Source organism: Pelophylax lessonae (assembly GCF_965119305.1).
Source record: "Pelophylax lessonae genome assembly, chromosome: 3".
Lineage (NCBI taxonomy): Eukaryota > Metazoa > Chordata > Amphibia > Anura > Ranidae > Pelophylax > Pelophylax lessonae.
In genome coordinates, this window is record NC_138770.1 from 333,009,734 (window position 1) to 333,034,877 (window position 25,144).

At 38.9% G+C, this 25,144-nt stretch overlaps 1 protein-coding gene across 1 annotated transcript in view; it reads right to left on the bottom strand.

Moving 5' to 3' along the window:
* BMP5 (bone morphogenetic protein 5) overlaps positions 1–25,144 on the bottom strand; it is a 233,717-nt gene that overhangs the window by 79,197 nt on the left and 129,376 nt on the right. Inside the window, exon 2 of the mRNA XM_082249982.1 lies at positions 7,523–7,715. Within this exon, the coding sequence (XP_082106108.1) occupies positions 7,523–7,715 (193 nt within the window). The remainder of the gene's footprint in view (positions 1–7,522; positions 7,716–25,144) is intronic.

The window sequence follows — 25,144 nt, forward strand, 5'->3', positions numbered from 1 at the left end:
AGTCACAAGACACTGGGGAGGGAAAATGGCTATTCAGGCACAATCAGGCACAATTTGGACATTTTCACTTAGGGGTGTACTCACTTTTTGCCAGTGGTTTAGACATTAATGGCTGTGTATTGAGTTATTTTGAGGGGACAGAAAATTTACACTGTTATACAAGCTGTACACTCACTACTTTACATTGTAGCAAAGTGTAATTTCTTAAGTGTTGTCACATGAAAAGATATAGTAAAATATTTACAAAAGTGTGAGGGGTGTACTCACTTTTGTGAGATACTGTATTAGCATTTACAAAAATGCACTCAGACATGCACATATTGATTTAACTGAGAACAATTTATTATGTGGACTACTGTTTTTGTAATTTGCCATCAATGACTAAATTAAAGCTCATCTCTGCTTAAACCCAAAGGGTTCCCCATGCCTCCTTCCTCCTTTTTTAATAAATCATATTGCTGGAAGTGACAGCAGAGGAGGTACTACACTATACGAGCCCTTCTTTCCCCATATACCTATCTGGAGTATTCTCGGACTCTGAGGGGCTACGCTATCTGAAGAGATAGGACCCTGGTGGGCTACACCTTCTGCTTAAGGGGATAGGACCCACACCAGCCAGACTGCCCAGACGAGCCATAGGAGGGATAGGAGACCACACATAGTACAGATTCCAGGCCTGATACCCCTGTAGGGGTGATTAATTCTGGTAAGTGCGGTCATGGGAGTGTGGGGAGCACCGTTGACCCACCACACCGGCCACACTTGGAAAGTGTCGATTATCTGCACTAAAGTCACCTTTTGGCTGCGATTCTACACGGAACCTCACTGGTTACTCCTGCACTAGAGCACTTTTCATGTGCGATTTGGATGATTTTTAGGACATTACTGCATGCAATGATTGCATTTTAAATCATGTGCAAACTAATCACCTTACTTTGAGCATTTCTAGTTTGTGCGATTTTAATTCATTGTTTTTTGCACCCATGCGATTTTGTATTACAAATCACATTTATTATCTATCTTGATATTACATATTTATTCTTTGCAACTATTAGTTGCTTGGAAAATGGGTTATATATATTTTGTATATAGCACCTTGAATTTATCTTCCTTTTCACTTTAAATCTCTGGGATAATTCACTAATCGGAGTGTTCCTAAAACACCTATCAATTTTCTGCTTATTTGCCAATGCGATTTTGGGATAATCGCACCAATTAATTTTTTCACTATAATTATTTGCTAATTTTTAATGATTTTTATCTAGCACTCTACACTTATACCCGTTCACTTTGTTTCAGTCTACCTCAACACACTCCTTTTTTGGGGGGGACTTAGTTCGTCCATCTTTTTGATATTTCCTTTTTGCACAGTCACAGTAGCACCTCAACTAGTTTGAATTTATTGTTTCCTCCTCTCTGTGGTGATTTTTACCACCACCTCACCAGCACTTGCACACAGTCACTTTATATAGTTTTATTGCACACTATATATTTATTTATTTATAGGTTTATGGTGTGCATATGTTTTTGATATCTATTTTTATGTTTTTGATATTTATTATTGATTATTACGTTTTCTACACTGTGGTTTTATATAGTCCTGGAATTCATTGTGATCACACTTACTGTTGGGCTTCACCCCTTACCTATACTATATCTGTTATCTACATCTATAATAGGCAGCACCATTTACCTCTCTCCCCTTAACATCTCTTACCTTACTATATATCTTTGGATTATAGTTAGGAGGTAGGCTTCAGCCTTTATTTGTATTAATTTTCCCCTATCCTAAGCGCGGATCATCTTCTAATATTGTTTTTAATACTTCACTGCTGTTTTTTTTTTTTCTATTCTATCGTACATATTATTTAACGGAATTAGACATTTTTGCCCCAGGACGACATCAGATTGTGATGAACTGCATTGGATCTAGCGACGTGCTGACATCACCATGCTACTGTGATCCCAGAAGGACGGGCGAGTGTGTACTGGCTGGCCGGCTATGCTGTTTTTATGCGGATACAAGCCGCACCATTTTAAGTGCAATTTTTTTACTAGTGATTAAAGTTTGTAATGGTTTTATACTATGACGAGTTTTCTATTATATTTTTGGGTATTGTCACTCCACGAGATACTCTGAAGTTGGCCCATTTGCTGTATGAGTTCCAAGGGAGATCTATCCATTTATTGTTAATCTCTTTTGGAGAAACAAGGCCCAGGCTGGGTTGAAGCCAAACGCGCTACTGACCTCTCTTTGCAAGAGGTCCAGACAATCTGTTAAGCAGGCATTTTTTGCTTTGGTGGAGGTCACATCACATTCTGGGTGGGGGAAGGTGTTAATATCCATCTGCAATACATTGTTTGGACACTACTTCTTGGAGTATTTTTGCACTGGTGTCATATCACTGGTGTCAAAGGACTATTTTTTTTTCTTCTTTTTCATTAATACTGTTTTACTGTCTTTATTGCACAATTAGACATTTTTTTTATCTCTAAGAAAGTCACACTTAAACACTTAAACACGGCTGTCAGAAATCTGGTTATGCATGCAGTCCACATGGAGAATCAGAACTTCACAGCATTCTGCATTTCACATCAAAGCACATGTGGTCCACATCTTTGCCATGATGAAGAAGTATGCGATGGTGAGTTTAGCCAGGCCCGGACTTGCCATAGGGCCATAGGGACACTTGCCCGGTGAGCTGGGGCCACTGGGCCACATGTCCCAGGGCCAGCACCCGCTGTGATGCTGCCATCAAAGTCCTTGTTTAGGGACTTTCTATTAGGCTACATTCAGATAGCCAAATAGCAGTAGCCAGGGGCAGCCCAGGAGGAATTAGTAGATTCTTGCAACAGTAATGGCTGTCAGGCCTGGACTGGCCATAAGGCAGACAGGGCATTTGGAAAAAAATAAAATTGGCTGCTCAGTCTAAAATGGCTGGGCCTATTTTTTTTTGTCCCAGTCTGGGCCTAAGTATGGTTGTAATGTCCTGAAACTGCTTAAGAGTAGGGATGATCAAACTTTTGAAAAGTTCGGTTCGACCAGAACACCCGAACTTCCCGAAAGTTCGGGTCCAGATTCCAGAACCCCATTGAAATCAATGGGACCCGAACTTCGGTAATCAAAAAACACAATTTTGAAGCCCTAAAACCCAATAAATGCCCCTAAAAAAGTGCCTAGGGTTCTGGGTCATGCCCCAGGGACTATTAATCACACAAAAAAAGTTCTTAAAAATTGTCGTTTTTGATAGAGAGCCAATTATTGAAAAAATTACTGAAAAAAAAAAAAAAAGAGATTTCTTTGGATTTAGTGTCTGGGGGGTCTAAAAAGTGTACCTGTGAAGTTTCAGCTCTGTAGCATGTCCAGAACCAGAAAAAAAAGATTGTTTGTATCAGAATTGCAGTAGAGCAGGGATATGGCTCCGCTATTTTCACACCTGGCCGTTTTTGTTGCAGGCGTTTATTGGGCTTTTTTGTGGATATCTTTGGAGGCAGGCATGACATATGAACTTCTGTGTAGGGGTATATACACACACACACATATATTATATATACACATACACACATATAGGTGTGAAAGTAGCAGAACCCTATGCCTGCGCTAATGAAATTATTTGCAGGCATAGGGCTCCGCTCCTATCACACCTATATGTGTGTATGTGTATAAATACATATATGTGTGTGTGTATATATACCCCTATACAGAAGTTCAGATGTTATGCCTGCCTCCAAAGAAGCCTAAAAAATGCCCAAAAAAACGCCTGCAACAACACACCTGGGCATTTTTGTTGCAGGCGTTTTTTTGGGCATTTTTTGGGCGTCTTTGGAGGCAGGCATAACATCTGAACTTCTGTATAGGGGTATATATACACACACACACACATATAAGTATATATACACATACACACATATAGGTGTGATAGGAGCGGAGCCCTATGCCTGCAAATAATTTCATTAGCGCAGGCATAGGGTTCTGCTACTTTCACACCTATATGTGTGTATGTGTATATATACATATATGTGTGTGTGTATATATATACCCCTATACAGAAGTTCAGACGTTATGCCTGCCTCCAAAGACGCCCCAAAAAATGCCCAAAAAAACGCCTGCAACAAAAACGCCCAGGTGTGTTGTTGCAGGCATTTTTTGGGCATTTTTTAGGCATCTTTGGAGGCAGGCATAACATCTGAACTTCTGTATAGGGGTATATATACACACACACATATATATGTATATATACACATACACACATATAGGTGTGATAGGAGCGGAGCCCTATGCCTGCAAATAATTTTCATTAGTGCAGGCATAGGGTTCTGCTACTTTCACACCTATATGTGTGTATGTGTATATATACATATATATGTGTGTGTGTGTATATATACCCCTACACAGAAGTTCAGATGTCATGCCTGCCTTCAAAGACGTCCACAAAAAAGCCCAATAAATGCCTGCAACAGAAACGGCCAGGTGTGAAAGTAGCGAAGCCCTATGTCTGCTTTATCGCAATTCTAATACAAACAATCTTTTTTCTATGGCGGTCACCCTGACATGGAAGAGTTTGGTCACCCTGCCATAGCAGTCAGAGTCAGTTCACCCTACACTACACTACGGTCACCCTGACACTTAACACTTTCCCTACAGAAACTAGATTATTGAATCGAACTATAGTGGAAAATAGTACCCTAACTACACTAGATATCCCTTTCCTCACACTAATAATTGCTAAATGACACTTTTGAAGCAGGAGTAACAGAACTGCTTCCACTCTCTTCCACAGCCCCTGTATTACAGTGCTAGAGATTTGGCGGGGCTATGTTATATACTGGGGGGCGTATTCACTACTGATTGGCCTCTGGACCCCCTAGTCACTCCAATCACATTCCTAGCATCCTCCTGCCCCCTCAATTGGCTTTTACTGATGGTTTTGGTCCAATCACTGGCTTTTAAAGCCCAGTTCCTGTCCCATTGCATTTTGGTCGGTTCTGGTTGCCGAATTCCGAACTTTTTCCGCAAAAAGTTCGGAATTCGGTCAAATTTCGAACAGTCAATGTTCGGGTCGAAACGATGGTCGACCCGAACCGTTCGATCATCCCTACTTAAGAGCACACTCCTCCTATTATAATAGAGCTAAGATTTTACAACCTCACTGCCCATAACTTACTGCAGTCCACTTTACAGAGAATAAAGCCATGGTGAAAAAGAAGTCTGTATCCACAGGGTCCTTTATATCCTACATTCCACCTTACAGAGCATTTAGCTCACAATATCTTCACAATGTTCCAGCCACACCTGCATTCCCTCGCACTATATGTCACAATAATTTCACCAATGTATTTCTCACAGTGCTCCAGTTATAGGTACACAATGTAAATTTTCTAGTTCACTGTGCCTACAGCAAATATGTATTTAAAATGGACTGTGTTCCCGGTTCCTCCACTGTACTTTCAGGTTGGAGAGACATGTCATATAGCAGTGAGAGCACTTGATGTATATCCTGCTGTGGATTACCAGCCCCTGGATGAAATCCTGAATGAGATTTAAACCAATTGCTATTGTTACATTGTTACATTGTTTTCCGGTAAGTGTGGAGTCAAAGGGGACCAATATTCACCTGGTGTGTCTTTGGTGATTGGAAAAACAAGATTTTAGTGGATGTTACTCTCCTTAGAGACACTTTCTGTTCACAAGTCACCACCACGTGGATTTATGTAATGTGAATGTTATCAGAGGAGCACTACAAGAGTGTTAAAAAGTTTTTACAAAATATATGTATAGCACCCTCCTAGTTAGGATGTTAGGCAAATTTAGTTCTTTTGTCTCCTCTGTAATCAGTGGAGCAGCTGTTGATTGCTTTTGGCTGTTCTGGATCTCACAGGCTGCATATTTGATTGCTCTTCTCTGCTTTCTGAAGGCTTCTAGAACATAGCGGTCTTGGCAAGGTAAATGGGCAGCCTGACTATATAATGTGCATCAGCCTATCCCTGGGGAGATGGGCCCAGTATGTGGCCAGAGAGCACATAAATAGCATGAGGCATGGAGCAGTGGTGGTTCTTTTTCTAATGGAAGAGTTCCCAGCCTGGGGGCTCTGCCCCTGTGGGCTGACTGCTGGAGTTTGCTGCATGTTCATTGAGATTCCAACTAAGGCTTAACTGGGGGGGTTACTTCTAGAGATCCTTTTCTGGATTTTATCAGGATCAAGATTTCACCTAAGGACCTGGTCTGTAGAGCTCACTGAAAAGTGAAGGTGGAAATTGGAAAGGGTCTGGTTGTCCTGGAAAATTGTGAGCATTAACCTCTCCCTCACTGAAGAGTATCCAGTGAATGCTGGAAGGAGACACCCAGTGATCCTGTGACATAGTGAGTACTGACCTGAGCTCAGGGCCTAGTGACTGTGGGGTTTATTTACTAAAGCTGGAGAGTGAAAAATCAGGCTCAATTATGCATAATAACCAATCAGCTTCCAGGTTATATTGCCAAAGCTAAATTGAATAAGCTGAGGTTAGAAGCTGACTGGCTACCATGCAAAGTTCTACCAGATTCTTAGTGCACCAATTTAATAAATCTACCCGGCGTGCTTTTTCCTTTAGGCGGAAGAGCCAGTGGCAGTTCTAAGATATCTTTTAAAAAGCTTTTCCCACATAGAGACTGTTCAGGGAGGCTTTGCAAAGTGGAGTGTCCTAAATCCTAAAAAGACATTTCTTAGGCTGATTACTGTGCCAAAGTTTGTAAATGATTACTGTTTGCCTGGCTGCCCCTGCACTATCTTTGGGAGAGAACCGGTTACATTTCCAATTGGGGGGTAGCGCTATGTATTTATAGCCTTCAATCTAGAAAACATGATTAACCTTGTACATTTTCATTAGATAGTTATTTTAGTTACAGTATGTGAATCTCTTGGTTATGGTCTATATATTTCCACCACAATAAAATACAGCTAAATTATGGCCAGTCCCACCACTACCCTTTTGTGACTGATATAAACACAGCTTCAGTTGCTGCCTACCAAGATTGATGTTGAAGTCCACCCCATCTTACATGGAATGACAGCCACATACACTTCCTTGCCATCACACCAACTCAAGGACCGACACAAATTCACAATCCATCCCAAAACATGGCCACATACACTGACAGTCACCCATAATTCCCTTAAATGGACACTTGCATGTTGTACCAAAGCTTCTCTTCCCCCAGCATAATAACTTACAATTCCTTACTAACACAAATTTTTACACCTGCCCTTGATTGCCACCTAAAACAAACTAATTGCTTGTTCAAACTTGTGGACTAAGAGCCACATTAAGCCTAGATTGATGGACACCCACATAAATACATAAAGCATTCAAGAATATATATTTGATCTTTAATAAGTCTGTAACTCGCATCAACACACAGATGTTTGCTTTTGTTAATATTCATATACGTCTTTTTAACATAAATACACCCACACACACTTTATATATATTTATCTTTCACTCTTACTATTATACACATACATGCCTATTATTAACACACTACCTATTTGAATATTCCTTGATGATTTGATAAATACTAATCTTTAAAGTTTCATTCCCAAAGCGATTGTTGCTCCGATCCTTGTAGATGCGGAATTCTGCTGCTGTGACGGCTTCCCCACGTGGGATTTGAGTGAGGTCAAATCGGAATTCCTTGTAGTGCCGTCGGTGGTGTGAAAAGTCCTTGTCTCTTTCAACTGAAAGGAAAAAGAAAATTCCAGGAGTGAGCCCTAAATACAGCCAATGATTAACTGTGAATTTATATGGCTTAGAAATGAAAACATTCTGGCAGCCTTGTATGACAGTGGGTAAACAGCAAAACCACAAATCCAGACATAGCTTCCAGGTAAAGGAAGAAGTAGTTTTCACTTCAAAAGGGAAAGAAAAAAAAACTCATTAGTTTACTAAGATTTCACAAGGGCAACTGGAAATAATAGTAGAACAGCTAAAACGTTTATGCTGTAAAAGTGGTTTCAAAAAACAGGCAAAGGAAAGGTAAGAATGAAAGAGGACACTGTACTGTAAGGGAACAACTTATATGGAAAAAAGAAATCCCTAGCAGACCCACAACTGATATTTATTTAACACCATCACCACCCCCACTCATACTATAAAATGTGAAATTAATCTTGTCTGTCTGTAGAAAGTACGTATATTTTTAAAATGGTTAGAATTGCTGCATTGTTCTAGCAATATTTTATTTTATTTTTTTGTACCTCTTTAAAAAATTCCAGTTTTATTTGAAAATATAAGGACAAATGATAATATACTCTGGGGCAATTTGTATAAAACACTTTCATTAAAATAACTATAGTGACCCCGATATTCTAGTATAGTACATTATGTTCATTTTCAAAGCTAGTTGGTACTTATTTCACTTTGCAAAGCACCATGTGCAAAAAAAATTAAAATGAACAGGATTTTTGCTGGCACGTGATTGCATGACTGAAGTCATCACTATTTCACTTTGCTCAGACTAAAGTAAAATAAAGTAAAGGAAAAATTCCCTCTGCAAAAAGAAGACCCATTTATGTTAGTGAATGAAGCAAAGTTGTGCTGACTTCAGTCATTCAATCACGCGTAAGTAAAATCTTGTTTTACCATTGCTATTGATTGGGTATTTTCTGATAAATTCATTTTCACCCAGAGAATCCACCCATAGAATTGCCTCATCAGTAAATTACGTTTTTGAACTTTTGAGGGCGGAAAGGATTCTGGATAAACCTGGGCAGAAGCAAGCACACAGCTTGGGGAGGGGGGGACTCCACAAGAAAAGGTAAGGGTCTGCTCAGTGCAATACCATTGCATAGAACAGGTTAGTATAACACATTTATTATTTTACTTACAAAAATAGACTTTACAACCACTTTAGTGTGACAGATTCCTGTTAGGAATAAAGCACGGTATGTACATAACATACACAAATACCAAGTTTTACTTTTATGTACAGCTGCTGTGAAGAGTGTCTTAAATGTCATATTGGACAGATAAATTAAACAGTGGTCTCACTCTGAAGAATAAAAGGTGATGCATTTTAAACTTTTTTTTTTCTTTTAGCTAAGTTATAAAACAGATAACTGCTTTTTAACCACTTTTGGACCGGAAGATTTTCCCCCTTAATGACCAGGCTATATTTTGCGATTCGGCACTGCATTATTTTAACGGACAATTGCGCAGTCGTGCGACGCTGTATTTTGGTGGTATTCGATCACCTGTGCAATTTAAAAAATTTTGCGCTATAAACAAAAAAAAGAGCGACAATTCTGAAAAAAATAAAACTTTTTTCACATTCTGCTATATAACATTCCCAAAAAAAAAAAAAAAACAATTTAAAAATCAAAATGTTTTAACATTTTATGGCAATTTGTTTTCTGCTACATATTTTTGGTAAAAAAAAAAAATTCACAAAAGTTATTGCGTCTACTAACTACGGGAAAGATTTATGTCATTTTTATTGTTTTTTTTTTTTTTACTAGTAATGGCGGCGATCTGCGATTTTTTGCGGGACTGCAACATTGCGGCAGACAGATCGGACCCGTAACTGACATTTCTGACACTTTTGGGGGGACCAGTGACATTAATACAGTAATCAGTGCTAAAAGTATGCACTGTTACTGTAATAATGACACTGGCAGGGAAGGGGTTAACACTGTGGGTGATCAATGGGTTAAATGTGAGCCTAGGGGAGTGATTCCTAACTGTAAGGGGGTGGGGCTTATGGAATGACCATAGAGACCTGTGATCCTACAGCTGACAGTTCTTCTCTCTCAGCAGGGAGCCTCCTACTCCGTGCATCGGAGTCCCCGCCGCAGAGTGGGGGTGGGATCACGCCGACGGCTGTGCATGCTCGCCCCCTAGCTGCCGATGTGTGACCGACGTAGCCCTACGTCGGTCCGCACAGGAGGGCCGCCCTGCCACAGTATATATGCGGTGGGCGGTCCAGAACCGGTTAAATGTGCAGTATAAGCATTATAGCAACATGTCAGTGTTCTCTTGTAGAAATCACCTCAATCTATAATTTTCCACAGGTGCTGTGTTCTATTCTATAACAAGTCTTCACTGATTTTAAAACATATTTGAACACACAAGTGAATCCCAGAGTGTGAATATGTAAAACCTCACAATGGTAAATTTGATGACGATTTAAGACGAATAAGGCTGCATCAATGACTAGCATGGTTCTTTGTCTGGGAACCTCTTTTTAGAGGCAGAAAAGGCTGAACCAATTGCTGAATGTAGAACTAGACAGGAGGATGTGGCTGGTATTTAAACTTTCACCTTCAATTTGCCACAACCTGGAAAAACTGTTAAATCTGCAAATGCTGTAGACAGCTTCACGTATAATAGCTGGTTTCTCACAGTGTAGGCTATGTAACACAAAAAAAGAGTCCAGACGAGAGATTTGCTTTTTGTATTTACATCCACACTGTATGAACTGAACCCCTAAACTGATCCTAAACTAATGCAAGAGCTACTTGCTTGAGTAGCTTTTCTGCCTGTCTGCATCCTTAAAAAAGTACCAAAACGCGCTGCATTCAAATAGGCACTGCAGGAACTATCACCTCTCCAAAGAGTATAGTATTTGAAAAACTGTACATATAAGTACCATATGTATTAAATGCACACACATTTTTCAAAAAATACCAACTTCATTTTTATACATTCTTTCTCATTAGGAATAGTAGATTTTATGTCACACACACACACATGTATATATATATATATATATATATATATATATATATATATATATACACACACACACACTGTATATGTATACAGTACTGTGCAAAGTCTTAGGCAGGTGTTACAAAATGCTGTAAATTAGGAATGCTTTCAGAAATAGAAATGTTAATAGTATATTTTTTATCAATTACCAAAATTAAAAGTAAATGAACAAAAGAGAAATCCAAATAAAATCAATATCTGATGTGACCACCCTTTGGCTTCAAAATTGCATCAATCCTTACATTCTAGGTATGCTTGCACTTCCTGTCAGTTCAACTTCCCTTGTTAACAACCTATATGCTTTAGTAAATCAACCCCCTTTTCTTCCTTGAAAGTTTTGCCCGTGGCAGACCTTGTTAATGCAGTAAGGTCTCCCTTGTTATTGTGTAAGATTCACACTGAACCTGTTAATACATCATCATGCATATTTACTTTACTTTGATTTAAAGAGTACCTATTTTTCAAACGTAAAGCCATATCTTAATTTCCACATTAAATATAAAATATTTATATCCTTATATATGTTAATCTAAATAATTCTGATGTTTGAAAACTTACTTTTCAAAGAATGTCATTCATTTCTTGCCTTGAATGAAGTGATAGATATTCACTATTATTTGCATTGCTATTGCAATGCTGGTGTTATAAAATGAAAATGTATGCTGTGATTTTAGATATTCTTTATAAGTGTATCTTACTGATTATTCACACTGTTTTGATAATTTGTTTATTTGCACACTAGTGCATATATCTGACAAATCTATAACTGTGTGCCCGTGTAAGACAAAGGGATGATTTAGGCATTCCTTTTGTTCATGCCTGTTGTAGGTAATTCATTGATAAATAAAAATGACTAAATGTATTATTTTTACAAGCTCCCTATTTGAGACTTTGTGACAGTACACAGACTTCAAGGCTGCCTAATGAAATTTTTAGGTGTGTGGACCATGACGCCAGCTGGCGTGGGAGGTGGGAGAAGGTAATTATAATACATAAGTGCAGCATGGATTGGAGGTAGTGGAGAGGGTGCTGTGAGCTAGTTACCCTTTTTCATTTTTTTACTTTAAATTAAGTTGCGAATGGCTCACTTCAAAGAGTTCTTTTTAGATTTTTGCATTTCAGAGTTTTTTCAATTTACTATACTTTTTACATCACTTACCAATAAAGCATAGTTTGCATACAAAATTCAAAAAAGGAAGACATATTTGAACTGTTATCATATAATGGTGTGACTTTAAATGGGACACACTTAATGCCAATTTTAAAGTATATTATATGTCTGCAGTTGGTGCAGTCAGGTGAGTCAGAAAATGTTTCTAAAATCGTGTGACTCAAGCACAACAGAAGCTACAGGGATCTCTAATATTACAACACTGAATCCAGCAGCCTTTGTAGTCTTTGTAAACACTAGATTCCCATGCCTGAAAAGGAACTAGCAATCACTAATATTTATTATGGTGGTTATATGTTTGAGTTTATTCTATAGAAAAATAAAGAAAACTACATGGAACCCAAATGAGCTGCCAGCTGAGCATCAGTGGGATAGATTATATTATTTCTGGCACCCTGAACTTTTGACTTTGTTAAAGTTGTTATATAGATTGTTAAAAGTTGTGTATGGCTTTATTACATGTTATAAAACCTTTAAAGCTTTAAGTGGTCCTGTCCTGAGAGGAGTACAGAAGCTGATTTCTCTCTAAAATTTGTTGCAGTCTGGCTTTGTCTGACATCAATACTTTTCCGAAACACAGACCAGGAAAAGGCATGCTGTAAAACTTATTATAAAGCAAACACAACATGTTGAAAAATATCTTCACTAAAAGATTTTGTGTGGGAGTATGATAAAATAGAGAAGCCCTAAAATAAATATTTATTCTCTTTACAGCAATAGAAAGGTTTTTTTTTTATACGGATATTTTAATTTTTTTCCACCAAAATTTGTTGGATGGAGCTTAGATAAATAAAATGGTCCCAACCAGACTGTTGGCTCTACCATTGCATTCATTGCACACTTGCAGGACTCCAACTTTGGTGCCACTTTAATGCAACTTGGGATTGGTGTGACTTGGATACAATTTTGGCTTTGACCAGTGATAATGGACAACTGTTGCACAAATGTTGCATTTTATAACATTCAGGTATGACTTTGATGCAACTTGTGAGGGTTAACATTAAAGTCTATGGCCTTCAAGTTGCATGAAAGTCAGACCAAACTAGTGCATTAACTACTTTGAAGTCGCTACAACTTTAAGTTGCACGTATATGAATGGTTATCGCTGAAAAACATAGGGAACTACTTGTCATACAACTTTGATGTCCAAAGTTGCATGACAAGTTACACAAGTGTGAATGGAGCCTTAGGGTTCCTCTTTTCTTTTAAACACATCTTTAACCCCTTCCATACCACGCCATAGTAAAATGACGGCGGCAGGAATCCTTTCTCGATCTGGGAGGACGTCATATGACGGCGCCCGGTCTCCCCACTACTGCGCGCCCCCGGGGGCGCGCAGCGCGGCGATCGGGGGTGAGGCTCGTCCCTTGGACTGAGCCCAACCCCGATCACGGTAAACAGCCAATGAAATTGGCTGTTTACCAGGTGATCGGCTGTGTCAATCACAGCCGATCACATGAGCAGCTCCAGCACGAGCCGCTCGTTCCCTTCTCAATGCACGCCCCCCGGGGGCGCGCAGCGCGCCGATCGGGGACGAGGCTCGTCCCTCGGACAGCCGGTCACAAATGTCAACAGAGAACACGGTAACACACTGATCCTGTGTGAGGAGGAGATTGTGGTAACAGCTAGTTACCAAATACAGTGCACCCCAAACACACTGATTGCCCCCCCCAATAAAGAGCACCTGTCACTAGCCCATCAAAGCACCTGTCACTAGCCCATCAAAGTACCTGTCACTAGCCCATCAAAGTACCCGAGTACCTGTCACTAGCCCATCAAAGTACGCGAGTACTTGTCACTAGCCCATCAAAGTACCCGAGTACCTGTCACCAGCCCATCAGGTACTCTGATGACAGGTACTCGGGTACTCTGATGGGCTGGTGACAGGTACTCGGGTACTCTGATGGGTAGGTGACAGGTACTCTGGTACTCTGATGGGATACAGAGAGGTACTCGGGTACTCTGATGGGCTGGTGACAGGTATTCTGGTACTCTGATAACGGGTACTCGAGTACTCTGATGACGGGTATTCGGGTACTCTGATGACGGGAATTCGGGTACTCTGATGATGGGTACTCGGGTACTCTGATGAAGGGTACTCGGGTACTCTGATGACAGGTACTCGGGTACTCTGATGACAGGTATTCGGGTACTCTGATGACAGGTACTCGGGTACTTTGAGTACCTGTCACCGGAGTACCCGAGTACCCGTCATCTGAGTACCCGAGTACCCGTCATCGGAGTACCCGAGTACCTGTCACTTACCCAACAGAGTACCCGAGTATCTGTCACCTACCCATCAGAGTACCCGAGTACCTTCCACCTGCTCATCAGAGTACCTCACACCTGAAGTACCTGAGTACTTGCCACCTGCTCATCAGTACCCATCACTACTCATCAGTACCCATCAGCACCTATCACCTATCAGTATCAGTACTGATCATCCGTACCCATCAGTACAGTATCAGTATCACCTATCAGTATCAGTACTACTCATCAGTACCCATCACCTGCCTATCACCTGCCCATAAGAGTACCCGAGTACCTGTCACCTGCCTATCGGAGTACTCGAGTACCTGCCACTTGCTCATCAGTACCAGAGTACCTGTCACCTGCCCAGCAAAGTACCCGAGTACCTGTCACCCTTCATACAGCCACCATGTCTAAGTCCAAAAAGGTTTATATACGTCCTCCGTTTAAACCTAAATACCGGTGTTATGGCAGCAGATAGCTGCCATAACCCTGGTATTTTTTTAAACGGTGGACGGTTGGCTTTCCGATAAGGGTAGTCCCAGTGGCGGATTCGCCGTGTGATCACCCTTCCGGTGCTCCCCCCCCCCTCCCGCCGCATTCTGGTCCTTTTCCCCGCTTACCGGACCCGCCGGAAGCGGGGAAAACTATCCGGTCCCGGATCCTCACAGACAGGATGTCGAGTGAGGGCAAACTCGACTCTATGGTCTTGGAGGACCGGAGCTACGGCAAAAGTCGTTGCCTAGCAACCAGTTTAAAGGTCCCTTTTTTTTTTCATTTTATTTAATTTTTTTTTTTTTTTTTATTTTTTCTATCTTTTAGTGTACTTGTGAGATCTGAGGACTTTTTGACCCCAGATCTCACAAAAAAGAGGTCCTGTCGTGCCTTTTTCTATTACAAGTAATATTTACATTTCTTGTAATAGAAATAAAAATGATCAATTTTTTTTTTTTTAAAAACAGTGTAAAAATAAAAAATAATAAATAAAATAAATAATAAAAAAAAAAAAACAAATTAAAGCGCCCTGTCCCCGTGAGCTCGCGCGCAGAAGCGAACGCATACGGAAACCCCGCCCACATAAACAGTGTTCAAACCACACATGTGAGGTATCCTCGCGCTCGTTAGAGCAAGGGCAATAATTTGAGCCCTAGACCTCCTCTGTAACTCTAAGATAGCAACCTGTAGACATTTTTAAAATGTCGCCTATGGGGATTTTTAAGTACCAAAGTTTGTCGCCATTCCGTGAGCGTGCGCAATTTTGAAGCATGACATGTTGGGTATCTATTTACTCGGCGTAACATTATCTTTCACATTATGGAAAACAATTGGGCTAACTTTACTGGTTTCTTATTTTTTAATTCAAAAAAGTGATTTTTTTTCCAAAAAAATTGCGTTTGGAAGACCGCTGCGCAAATACGGTGTGATAAAAAATATTGCAATAATCTCCATTTTATTCTCTAGGGTCTCTGCTAAAAAAATATATATAATGTTTTGGGGTTCTAAGTAGTTTTCTTGCAAAAACAACTGATTTTAGCTTGTAAACACCAAATGTCAAAAATAGGCCTAGGCAAGTGGCTAGGATGCATGATGATGCTCCGTGGATGTTGGGCCCCTCTATATGGCTAGGCAGTGAAAAAGTCTCACACATGTGGTATTGCCATACTCAGGAGGAGTGGCAGAATGTATTTTGGGGTGTCATTTTTGCTATGTACATGCTATGTGTTAGGAATATCCTATAAATTGACAACTTTGTGTAAAAAAAAAAAAGTTTTTATTTTTTTCCCACATTTTCCAAAAACTTGTGGGAAAAAATGACATGTTCAAAGGACCCATAATGCCTCATAGAATATACGTTGGAGTGTTTGCTTTCCAAAATGGGGTCATTTTGTGGACTTTTCCATTGTATTGGTGCTCTAGGGCCTTGAAAAGTGTGATAGGTAGTAAGAAAGTTTTATGTGTATTTATGCTCCTAAAATGCCTTATGGTGCTACTTGGACGTGGAGTCTCTTTTTGTGGCCAGGCTGTGTAAAAGTCTCACACATGTGGTATCACCATACTCAGAAGGAGTAGCAGAATTAATTTTGGGGTGTCATTTTTGCTGTGTACATGCTATGTGTTAGAAATAGCTTATAAATTGACAACGTTTTGGGAAAAACATATATATATTTTTTCTTCATTTTCCCAAGAATTGTGGGAAAAAATTATAACTTCAAAAAACTCACCATGCCTCTTACTAAATACCTTGGACTGTTTACTTTACAAAAAGGGGTCATTTGGGGGTATTTGTACTGTCCTGACATTTCAGGGCCTCAAGAAAGGAGATAGGCCATCAGTAAATCTGGTGTGATCAATTTTCAGTAATTGGTACCATAGCTTCTAGACTCAATAACTTTCACACAGACTAAATAATATACACTAATTTGGGTTAATTTTACCAGAGATATGTAGCATTATAAATTTTGGCCCAAATGTATGAAGAAAAATTTATTTTTTGCAAAATTTTATAATAGAAACTAAAAAAAGTGTTTTTTTTTTCAAAATTTCTGCTCTTTTTTTGCTTATATCACAAAAAAAAACTCCCAGTTGTGATCAAATACCACCAAAAGAAAGCTCTATTTGTGTGAAAAAAAATTATAAAAATTTTGTTTGGTTACAGTGTAGCATGACTGAGCAATTGTCATACAAAGTGTGAGAGTGCTGAAAGCTGAAAATTGGTCTGGGCAGGAAGGGGTTCTAACTGCTCTGTATGGAAGCGGTTAATATATCAAAAAGAAAAGTTTAAAGAAAAGTAGCCCATGGCAACAAATCAAAAAGTCAGACACACATCAAAAACATAAAATAGCTGAAAAGTGATAGGTTGATGATGATGATAATCTAATGAGAATACATTTTATATCTATTACATAGGCTTAACTCTACTTCCCAGTCAAGTGATTACATTATAATTAAGAGGTACTTAGATGGTTCTGGTTTATGTTTTTTTTTTTTCTATATTCAGTCGTTTGTTGTCTAAAATGTGATTTTTGAACTATCGCAGTTGAAAAGACTAAAAAAGCTAATCCTTGCACTGAAAGCAAAGATAATCTAACACATACCTCAGCACCTTAATCAAAATACTATGGCCCACCATCACCAGCAAAGCTTTTTTATACACATTTTATGAATAAGATAATAATTATTAATATTTATTATCAATTTGTTCATGCATTTTGACTGATTTCTGTAATGTTACTAAACATACTGTATGCTGAAGAGTGTGATAGAATACCGAAATATAGGCGACTCCTACACATGGACATACATGACATTTCTAAAAATGAAAGCCATATGGAATGCACAGGTTAATTAGGTTGACATACTCGTCCCTTAGGCCCCTTTCACACTGGCAAAGTCCACCAGCGGATCCACACACTCTGCAGGGGATCTTTCTCCGCTGATCCCCGCTAAGTAGGCAGATGACAGGTCCATGTCCACTCCTCTGATGCAGAGCGGAGATGGACACAGCCCGCTGTTCTCTATAGACTGTTCGTTTCCATCCCACTGTCATCAGAACCAATGTCCACTGACATCCGCCACTCCATAGACAGCAATGGATGGTCTGATCGGGTCCATCTGATAAACTGACAAGCGGAACTGATCGGTGCGTCAGTGTGAAAGATGCATTAGCAGCTTGTCACTCCTGCAGCTTCTGCAGAATATGCACAAAGCAGTCTATTCGTTTACCTAAAAAAGAAGTTTACCGGAACGGCTGTAGAAAAGGTATGTTTAGAGATTTCTTCTTTTCAGGGCTGGATAAATTTGTTTTTATAATGTGTCTGTGAGCAAATTTAGAGTTAATTCGTTTTTTTTTTTTGTTTTTTTTGCCTAAACTTCTCCTTTAAATCTTTGCAAATAATTCTGGCACAGACCGGGTGTTTTTATAGGCAAACCGGCCTGATCAGCTAAAACGCATTTATTGGTGTAGAACAGAAATAAGAATCTAGAACAGTAGAGATATTTGTAATGATACTATGGGGAACATTTTAAGAATGAAGATGTAAGCCCATAATATATACACTAGTCTTTTGGTAAATACAGCAATCAAGAAGTACCCCAATGAGATTTACGCACTACTTCTTTTTTGGTCTAACCACACATTTAGAAAAATGCCCACATAGCAATTATATAAAAAAGGTGTTTTGCTAAAGGCATTACTACATTTTTGCCAATGTATTTTTTATTTTAATGTCATTGTGGGATTATTAGGAATATAAGGCGAAGACATTAAAAAAGGGCTTTAAATGTATTTGTGGGTAAGTGTGGCAAACTCCTGCTGTGGATGTCAGCATAGGCATTTTTAAACTATCATTTTTTTTTTATTTTTTTTTTTTATTTCTGAAAATATGGTATGGGAGAATGCCTCTTTTCAGTCAGTGAGTAGCTGTCACAGACGTTCAAGGTCAGCCTTGACTATACTATAAGGAAGATGCTGTAAACCCGGTGTAATTATTTTCAAAGAGGGTCTTTTAGCACCCAAAAACATGTACATAAAATGTGTCTAATGAATGTCCCTGATGTCAAACCTATTTCTAATGTTTCACAAGATTGTTAAAACTAACCTTATACTGATCAGCACTCTAACACTTAACCTGACCATAAAAATTAACTCTTAATCTTCCGGAAACTTTTGAACAACTCCTGTTATATTCCTGCAACATAAACTATTGGCACTTATAGTGACCCTAACATTTAATTTAACCACGTGCCAACTGCCGCACGACTATATACTGCGGCAGTCAGCCCCCTACAGGCAAAGTGACGTATGGGTACTGAGGGGGGCGAGCGTACGCCGCCGTCGCTTGTTCCCTGCTTAGCCCGCGCGTGTGACCGGCGGCACCGATGTCCGCAGCCCACTCGCGATCTCCCTCAGGAGAGGGAGAAAGACGGGCGGCTGATGTAAACACAGCCGTATGTCATTCTCCCTTAGATTATCACAGAGGCTATGCCATCCTGCTATGTAGGATTGTATGTCTCTGTGATGATCTAACAAGCCATGCCCCTTGACAGTTAGAATCACACCCCTAGGGACACACTTAACCCCTTGATCACCAATAAAGTTAATCCCTTCCCTGCCAGAGTTATTTTTACAGTAACAGTGCATATTTATAGCACTGATTACTGTAGTAATGTCACTGGTACCCCCAAAAGTGTCAAAAATGTCAGTCAGGGGTCCAATCTGTCCGCCGCAATGTCACAGTCCCGCAAAAAAAAACGCAGATTGCCGCCATTACTAGTTAAAAAAAAAAAAAAACAATAAAAATGTTGTTCTGGGCATGTGCTTACATTGGTAGGAACTGAGCTCCATGCACCTGCCTCTGCAAGAATTGTAGAAACCCTATGATAATGACAAAAATAATTTGTTATGACAAAAATAAACTGTTACTACCTGCATCAACAAGATAAAATTCAAAATAATAGGATATGATCTAGAGGGGAGAGGGAGGTTTGGGAGTAGATTTGAGTCATGTCTATATAACCCTCCATCCAGGATGCAGCCCTGCTTTTTAGCCTTCTGTTGTTTAGGAATATAGACTTATAAACAAAAAGAGTATAAAAATCCATACATTTTTATACTGTAATGTTTATTCAATTATTGTCTAAAAGAAAATGACCTTGTTTGTTGAAGTTTCTGAGTAATTTGAATACCTCACTAACTATAATTTACCCAACACAAAACAACTCTTGTGTAAGTGTGACTATACAAACAACCAATGTATGTTTTCACTACACTTGTAATTTTGCCTAATCAATTTTTGGCAGAAAGTATTTTATATATCTAAATTTGAAGGCACAGAGCACAAAAAATTACATAGTCTGATTTGAAATGTTTAGGACATTCAGTAAATACAACATTATGTATGTAATGGTAAGAAAATTAGTGAAATTCCCAGATGAATACATTTTTAAACTTTTTTTTTACCAAAGAAGATAGAATTCAGAATATTAAATGCTAGCTTAGTCTTTGTGGTTAGTAAAATGTGTCTACTTGAAAAAATAGTAACCAGAATGTTGTTTCGAGGAAAGAAGGGGACTGGAGTCTTGGGATGGAAGTCTTGGTTTCCATACAGAAAATATCTTATTATTATTTGTATGAAAGAAATAAAAGAGAAGTAAAAAATAAAAAAAGAAATTCCATAAGCACACTGACATCATTTAAAAAAGGAAGGGAATAGTTAAAGGAGAAATATAGCCAAAGCTTGTTTGTATCACAGGAGTGCAATTCGTTCTGCACTCCTGTGACCCGTTTTCAACAGAGAGCTGTCCTAAGTCTGTCAGAAGTCGGTCCAGGCACCACATCATCACGACAATGGAAGTCTGGATTCACCAGGTGCCTGGACCGACACCCGTCTCAGCCTCTCAGCAAGTCGCGGCAGCCTCTCAGCGGCAGGGTATGCCATCCCTTCAGAGCATATTGCCCAAGGAAGTGCATGCAGTGTGAATATTTCCTAAACCATGCAAGCTTAGGAGATATTCATTGTGCCTACAGGTAAGCCTTATTAAAGGATTTCCTGTAAGTAAAAGTAAAAAAGAAACGACTTTACTACCACTTAAATGCATCAGTACCATATGCAGTTACTCTTTGAAATATTGAAAATACTTCTGAAATCACCATAAGTGCCAGTCCACACTAGCGTGACTTGTCAGGCGACTTATCAGCCTGACAAGTCGCACTCCCTCGCGGTCCGCTACAGGTTTCGCTGTAATAGGAGCGACACAAGTCGCTCTGACTTAGAAAAAGGGTCCTGTACTACTTTGGGGTGACCTTGGAGCGACTTGCCTAGACTTCCATTATGTAAAGTCCCTGCAAGTCGCTCCGAAGTCGTGGTGCATGGCAATGCACAAGTCGCCCCCGAAGTAGTACAGAGTCGTGTCGCCTTAGTGTGAACCGACTCTTACATGTTAAAGTTTATATTTTAGTTATTGAGTTTACGTACATACATACTTTAAATGCAATACATATGGTTCACAGAGATGGCTGATGAAAAATGTAACACAAAAGTCTTTTGCAAAAAATTCTTCCCTTATAGATGACAAAATTTTATACTACTAACAATAATAAAATAATAATATTTTACTAGTATTAGAAAATCTGCCAGTGTCTAGAAGTAAAAGGTAGCAGTAAAAAAAAAAAAAAAAAAAAATATGAATTGATTATCTCAGATCAAACGTTCATAGCTATGGTCCCTTTCAATGAAAATCTTATAGCTAGGATCTGTACGTTTACTACTGTGCTGTGCTAATGAAAATATTATATTTCTTATTTTCTGATTATTATCATGTTACAGTATGAGGTGAGTTGAAGTGGCTTTGCTTGATTTCCGGAAGAGTACAGTACATTTAGGAAATAATTTGCTAGCTCTGCCTCCATACTCACCACATGCTGGCAAATTTATGAAGGCACCCTTCCTATTTTAATCAGCAATGGGCTAAGCTTACACAATCCTTCTGTTGTTGTCTGCTCGGCAGTGGGAGTATCTACTTTAACAGACACTTTGTTATCCTTTTACACATGCTTGTATTTCATTTATTACTAAAGCTAAATCAGCGTGCTTTGTATGTGTTTTGCAGTTTTTTTTTATAATACAGCAAATTCAAATTGTTATAATTTGTTTTGAATTAGAAAATGTATATTTTTACTTGATCAGCAGAAATAAATATAAAGTTCAACTAATGTTCCTTTTTTGTTTGATGGCCTGTATTGTGCTGGAAATATTGCTAATTGTATTACCAATTCACATTTAAAAGGCAATGCCAGCTAAGATGCAGATGTCTCTGCTTATTCGGTGTATGTGTTTGGACATTTTAGTAAGGTTCTGTTAAAAATAAATAAAATAAACTTCCAGTTTGTAACTAAAGGCAAAACTTTTTTTGTTTCAATTTGGATAGAATAAGTCGTGGTTATAACCCCTGTCAGTCTTTTTTTTTGCAATCTCAGTCCCATTAGGAAGCTTTCCCTTCACTTTCTGTCCATAGTCAAAAGTGGAAGAGGAAATCCCTCCAAACTGAGAGAATCCAAATGTCACCAGGACTAACGTCCCCATTGGAGGATTCCCTCTCTATTAGTGGTTTGAGGTCAATCCAAAATTTGGGATTTTCCTTTACTTTCACTTTCAATGATAATGGTAAACAAGACAAATAGAGATGGTGAATCTCCCTAACAGGGACACAGAGAGCAGTATAAATCTTACAAGTGTTATAATCCCTCTGCACTCTATACAAAAAAAAAAAAAAATAATAATTATATGATATTAAACCAAGAGGTATGCAAAGTCTTACAATTATTTTTTATGTATTTATTATTTTTTTTTTTTTTAGAAAGCAGCCACAATAGCCACAGAGTAGAAAAGCATATCCCCCACCAGCATGCTATAGAGCAGAATTCTTGCTCTTTCTGTGGAAGCAGTTGTCTTTATGTAGTGGCCTACCTGTGCACTAAATCAGCAAAGCACACTCCCTGCTGATTAAAGCAGTATTAAACCCAAAAGAAAACATTTATTACATTGCAGCTTACCAATACTTAGATGTAGTGGCTACATTTGTTTTCTTTTTAGGCTTTCTTTCTTTTTTACCTAGTAACTCTGCCAGTAAGTCTGTTGTTTTTTCAACAGAACAAGCTGTCATGCAGATTTAGCAGGTAGAGAGATGAGACAAACCATTTAACCACTTGCTCTTCTGAAGAATTACCCCCCTTCATGACCAGGCTATTTTTTTCTATACAGCACTGCATTATTTTAACTGACAATTGCGCGGTCCTGCAATGCTGTACCCAAAAATAATTGATGTTCTTTTTTCCCACTGAGCCTTTTTTTGGTGGTATATGATCACCTCTGCAGTTTTTATTTTTTTTAAGAGCCAGGATTTTCTCATATTCAGAGGAGTCATGAATTAGTCTCAGTACTTCTCCTAGAGTTTGGGAAGCAGTGAACTTCCACTTACGTGCTATTACCAGCCTTGCTACATAAAGTATATGCATTACTATCGTGCAACAGGAAGGTGGGTAGATATTTAAATCGAGTAAAACCTGTTTATTGAGAACTGCCGTGATGTCCACTATAAGTCTTGCTATTGTTGCCTAAAATCTACCGAGGGAAGCACAAGACTAAAACATGTGAGCCAGGTTACCCACTTGCCCACATTCTCTCCAGCAAAAGTTTAATGTGTTGTTCATAAATGTTACAGATGTAAACAGTATTTTTTACCATCTTAAGTGTATTTTTTGTGCTAATTCTCTAAAGTTTGAGCACTTAGTTTTTATTTTTTGCGCTTATATCCAATAAAAAAAAATTGAAAAAAAAAAAAATGTGTTCATCAACTTAGGCCAATATGTATTCTGATACATGTTTTTGGTAAAAAAATCCCAATAGGCATATATTGATTGGTTCGCACAAAAGTTATAGCGTCTACAAACTATGGGATATTTTTATTTTTATTTATACTAATAATGGCAGTGATCAGCAACTTATAGCAGGACTGCGATATTGCGGCAGACAAATCGGATACTAACTGACACTCTTTGGGAACCAGTGACACTAATACAGTGATCAGTGCTAAAACGTATGCACTATCACTGTACTAATGACATTGGCCTGGGAAGGGGTTAACATCAGGAGCGATTAAGGGGTTAACTGTGTGCCTAGCTGTGGGGGAGGTGCTTGCACTAGAGGAAGGCATGGATCCATGTCCCTGCTTTGCAGAAACACAAGATCCATGCATTTTGTACTGAAAGGAAAGTAATCTGTACTGAAAGATTGGTGGGTGCTGGCAGACATTCATTCAGTTGCACCCGCCAATCCACAGCGAGAGTGCCCCAGACCCGGAAGTATTAGGTAGATGATTTGGTGCAGATGTGCCACTTTGCCGCCAAAGATATACGGTCGGCAAGTGGTTAACATTAACAGGGGTGCTTTTAAGGATCAGCTTTTATATATGTAAGTAAAACCTTTATCCCAAAAGGAACCGAACTGTTTGCTGTAACTGCTTATAAAGTATTAGCTGGAGTTCAGCTTCAATTTCTTAGTATATTTAAATCTACTAGTACTACCAACACTATCCGAACCCCATCCCCTCAGATTAACAATGTTGCTGTCCAAAGGTGTCTGTTATTCTTTTATTCGGAGTGTAGGCAATACTGGCTGGATCACCAGGTAAAAACACCAGAGAAAAAGGCCTAAAAAAAAGGAAATCTGATGCAGCTATTACATCTAATGGTTGGTAAGCTGCAATGCATTACATTTTTGGGTTTGGCTTTAATACTGCTTTAAAAAGCTCTAGCTCTGGACCTCTGCATAGAGACTACTGCTTTGGCACAGAGAGCAAAAGTCCTTTTCTGCAAAATGCTGGCAGGGGACAGGCTTTTCTACTCAGATTGTGGCTGTTTTCTAAAGAAAAAAAAACAGAAGATTTTGCACATATTTTGTTTTGATACACACTGATTGGGTTTGATTCAAAAAGGATTCTTTGCAAGATTACAAAAGTACATTGAGTAAGCTAAGACAGGGGCATCTGCATCTTAGCTATCATTGCCTTTTAAATGTATTGCTTATACATTGTGGATATATCTCCAACAAAGTTAAAGGGTAACTCCACTTTAGTGGGGAAAAAAATCAGCAAATAAAAAAAACAATATAGCGTATACAATTGCGACACAAATCATTTTGTAATTGAATGTTATTAAAAATTACCTTTCCTTTTCAATCTGCAGATGTTGTAATTTTCTGAAAATTCAATGCAATATGGCTACCTGGAGCTGTTCTGTACACAGTACTGGCCACACCCCTGAAACATAATTTCTGCTTGTGTGATTGGCTCACCAATTTTCCCAGAAGTCTGCACTACGATACAAGTCAGATTTCTGGCATCCCCTACAACAAAAATGTCATTTTTGGTGATATACTCCCAATAGGAACATGCAGGCCCAGCAAATTTCCTCATTAGAGC